Here is a 4220-nt window from a genome sequence, read left to right on the forward strand (position 1 = left end):
TTCCTGTGCTTACCACTAGAGGGTGAAAATAGCTTGGCAAAGGCGCAGACAAACCGGAAAATACGTAATAACCGTAAAAGAAGAACGAGTCTTCGCGGTCCATTTTTTTCCCACCTCTATTTGGAAAATTCCGCCCCTTCTCTATAATTGGTCAATATCTCGCATTTTTGAGCGTATTGTCAAGTGAATAGCTAGGCTTTCACTTACTAGCCAATCACAGGTGAGGAGGGCGGGGCTTGTTAAAATACGGTTGGGAAAGAAAATAAACAGTTGTAACGGTTTCTGAGTCCGGAACAGAAAAGGCAGTTTTTAAATATAGATGATTTATTTACTAATGATCTGAGTTCGGTAAATGTGTGTGACTCCATCGTGGTGTATGTAAACATATGTTTAATATAAACGTTTAATATTCATTTTGCACGTTGAAGCTTTTCTATCATGAGCTGTATTGTTAACTAGCAAGCTAAATAATTCATTTAGGCTAACAAGCTAACATGCTAACAAGCTAACATGCTATTTATTAGCGATAATAGCGAATTAACCACATAATCGGAGTTAACTGCAGTGTAAAAGGTTGTGTTTTAGACACAATTGTGTTTTAGACATTTATATGTTTAGGAGTTGCGTTAGTTTCTCATTGAGGATGTTTTTAAGTCTTTTATTTTGTCTTGTTTAAATGAAATCTTAAGTTGTTTAACTAAATTAAAGTTAAGAGTTAATCATCTTTGTGTACTCAGTAGTGTGCACTTCAGATTAGTGCACTTCAGATTAGTGCACTTCAGATTAGTGCACTTCAGATTAGTGCACTAAAGCCTCGTTGTGTCTCAGGGTCGATTGGGACGTGAGGAAGGAGCCGTCAGTGCGAAGTGAAATGCCTGAGATTAAACTGAAACATGTGGTGTCCTGCAGCAGTGAGGACAGTGTGAGTAGGACATCTGTCACACTTCTGTCTCAGGTGGACTCTTGTCCCAATCTCATGTTCATTATTATTTACTTTCTCTCTCTCTCTCTCTCTCTCTCTCTCTCTCTCTCTCCCTGTACAGACACATAAAGCAGATAACCTTCTGAGTTCAGAGACGTACAGGAAGTGGAAATCTGCTCATCCTGGAGAGAAGCAGGTTTCAGTTATCCTGCAGGTGCCTCAACTGTCTGTTCAAAACTATTGTGTATTTTTTCATGGTAATAATGGTGGTGTTTGTGTTGGTGATGTGAATTTCTATGGTTTTCATGGTGTTTGTGTTGTGTTAATTGTGTGGGTGTCGTTGTGTGGGACCAGTTTGAGAAGGAGGAGCAGGTCCACAGTATTGACATTGGGAACGAAGGATCAGCCTTTATTGAAGTTCTTGTTGGACACTCAACCTCTATTAAAGACCAGGATTTCGAGGTACATCAAACACAGTAACACAATCTCAACACGAGTTTGAACCCCAACACACATTCTGAGTCTGTCATTTTGTTTCTCTCTGTGTATATAAAGGTGTTGTTGGTGACATCGTCGTTCATGTCTCCCTCTGAGAGTCGAGGGAATTTGAATCTGAACCGTGTGCGATTTTTCAGCCCTCAGCAGCTAGTGAAGAGCACAAGTCAGGAGAAATGGGACAGAGTAAAGATCGTGTGTACACAACCCTACAACAAGGTTGCACACATCTCACACTCTGCCTGTCTCTCGCCTTATCTCTGGATATTGTCAGTTTCTTTGTGTGATTGTAGTAATGTGTGTGTGTGTGTGTGTGTGCACGCAGAGCATTGCCTATGGAGTGGCGTTTATAAAGTTTCATTCTCCACCGGATAACGACAGTCCTGCTTCTACACCACCTGTAAGTGTACACACACACACACAGACTCATAAACACACACACAGACTCATAAACACACACACACACACAGACTCATAAACACACACACAAACACATACACACACACAGACTCATACATACACATATATACACGCACACACACAGACTCGTACACACACGCACGCACACACACATATATACAACTGCACACACACAGACTCATACACACACAAAGTGTGTGTCAGGGCAGGAGGGTGTTTGTCTTCATTGAAGTTCTTGTTGGACACTCAGCCTCCATTAAAGACCAGGGTTTTGAGGTACATCAAGCGTTCGAAGCCTAACACACATTCTGAGTTTTTGTTCATCTGAGAGCCAAAGAAATAAACAAAACTTAATGATGTTGAGCATTTGTGTGTTATTCTTCCTGAGTGTGTGTCTGTGTTGTTGTAGAATTTGACTAAACTGGGTCAGTTCCGGTTGAAGGATGAGTCTCAGTCTTCTGGGTCAAACCTGCAACCAGGGAGTCTGTTCCTGAACCGAGAGAGTAAAGACAGTAAAGGAGTGAAAAGTGAGAGAATCATAACATTAAACAATAAAAGTGGTGTTTAATCGTCTGTTTTTTCTCTTACATGATGTGTAATGTGTGCTGATTTATTTTGATTCAGTTTCTCCTAAAAGCAGTACACTGAGTTATGCAACAGCAGCACTACAGGCAGAGCCATCGACTTCAAGCTCCGCCCCCACCAGCTCACCACAGGTACCTCCCCATCGCTGGCTCCGCCCCTCTTTACTCAGCTGCCCTGCTCATTATTCAGTCTCTAATGACAGACTTCTCATGTTTATATTCACTTGTTATATAAAATATTAGTTTTCACCTGAAGTCTCAGTCTATAGTTTAATGTGTGTGTGTGTGTGTGTGTGTGTGTGTGTGTGTGTGTGTGTGTGTGTGTGTGTGTGTGTGTGTGTTTCTCTCCCACTGCAGTCGGCTGTATCGGTGAAGAGAAAGTTTGAGTTCAGTAAAGAGAGACAGGATGCCCCTCCTCCCCCTGCCAAGAAACACACACGTCCACCTAAACCCATTACCCCCAATTCTGAGCACACGTCCCCCAGCACAAAAACAGGTTTGTAACACACACATTGTTAAACCATATTATTGATTATACAGTAAACACAGATGTGGGTGGGGCTAAATACAGAGAATGAGGAGGTAAAGATGGGAAACATGGAGAAAAAAAATACATTTGATAAATCTGCCCTTGTCCAGCATCTATTTCCCAGAAGACCCCAGTGCAGAAGTCCTCTGTGAAGCCCCGCCCCCTGGCCTCAGAACCAGTCCCCTTCTGCCAAATCATGGAGGGCGTAGTGTTTGTGCTGAGTGGATTTCAGAACCCGTTCCGTGCAGAACTCAGAGACAAGGCTGTGTCCATGGGGGCACGGTACCTACCGGACTGGACCCCAGACTCCACTCACCTCATGTACACACACACACACACACACACACACACACATGCCTCACGTAAAAATTTAGTAAAGGAGAAAATAATGCTTGAAACGTGTGTGTGTGTGTGTGTGTGTAGATGTGCCTTTTCTAACACCCCTAAGTACAGTCAGGTGAAGGCAGCAGGGGGGCTGATAGTTCGGAAGGAGTGGGTGATCGACTGTCACAAGAGGAAAAAGAAAATCTCTTACAAACGGTGTGTGTTCACTGTACAGCTCTATATGACCAACTCACACACACACTCAGACACGTTCATATCAATGTCTTATTATTCATCCTCAGGCATGAGAGAGAGAGAATATGTTCAGTATTTAAAAGTTTTCTCTATAACTGCTTATTTTAAGGTCTAACACACACACACACACACACACACACACACACAGTGTAGTATGGTTTGTGTGTGTTGGGTGTTTTGGACATGAAGCATTATTTATGTTACATTTAGATTTGTTCCTTGTATTAATAAAGTTGGTCAGCAGTGGTGGTTAAGGCTCAGGGTTGTACTCAGGGTTCGAGCCCCAACACTGACAATCTTCTACTGTTGGGCCCCTGAGCAAGGCCCTTAACCCTCTCTGCTAAAGTGGTGCTGTATCATAGCTGCCCCTGAGCTCTGACCCCAATATTGGGGAATGTGACTGTGCAGTAATGTAGTGTGACACAATAAACTTTACTATTAATGATTATTAGATCTGATTATCTGCACATATCTCTGTAGGTATCTGATGGATGGAGCAGAGTCCAGCTCTGAGGATGAGATGGATGACATCAGTGTTGAGGAGCAGACACACGACGAGGGGGAAATAAAAGTAAGGAACTATATAAACCCCAGGAAGTGCTGCATCTGTCTTCTCATTTACATTCATATGTTTAAACACATTATAGTAAAAAATAGACAAGGTTTAAAATGATGCATCAGAGAAGTTTCT

The 4220-nt window shown here is 42.4% G+C and overlaps 1 protein-coding gene across 6 annotated transcripts in view; it reads left to right on the forward strand.

Moving 5' to 3' along the window:
* The first annotated feature begins 218 nt into the window (after window positions 1-218).
* Window positions 219-4220, forward strand: part of xrcc1 (X-ray repair complementing defective repair in Chinese hamster cells 1) — a 9871-nt gene continuing 5869 nt past the window's right edge. For 2 of the 6 annotated variants that reach the window (XM_047808795.1, XM_047808796.1), the window contains exons 1-12: window positions 293-354; window positions 829-922; window positions 1044-1136; window positions 1277-1384; window positions 1478-1636; window positions 1743-1817; window positions 2247-2364; window positions 2462-2553; window positions 2779-2917; window positions 3061-3271; window positions 3374-3490; window positions 4010-4100. In XM_047808795.1, the coding sequence (XP_047664751.1) occupies window positions 353-354; window positions 829-922; window positions 1044-1136; window positions 1277-1384; window positions 1478-1636; window positions 1743-1817; window positions 2247-2364; window positions 2462-2553; window positions 2779-2917; window positions 3061-3271; window positions 3374-3490; window positions 4010-4100 (1299 nt within the window). In that variant the 5' untranslated portion in view covers window positions 293-352. Of the gene's footprint in view, window positions 375-828; window positions 923-1043; window positions 1137-1276; window positions 1385-1477; window positions 1637-1742; window positions 1818-2246; window positions 2365-2461; window positions 2554-2778; window positions 2918-3060; window positions 3272-3373; window positions 3491-4009; window positions 4101-4220 lie in introns of all 6 variants that reach the window. The other 4 variants (XM_027159374.2, XM_047808797.1, XM_047808794.1 and 1 more) reach the window with 4 other exon arrangements.

This window comes from Tachysurus fulvidraco, chromosome 25 (assembly GCF_022655615.1).
Source record: "Tachysurus fulvidraco isolate hzauxx_2018 chromosome 25, HZAU_PFXX_2.0, whole genome shotgun sequence".
Taxonomy (NCBI): Eukaryota; Metazoa; Chordata; class Actinopteri; order Siluriformes; family Bagridae; genus Tachysurus; species Tachysurus fulvidraco.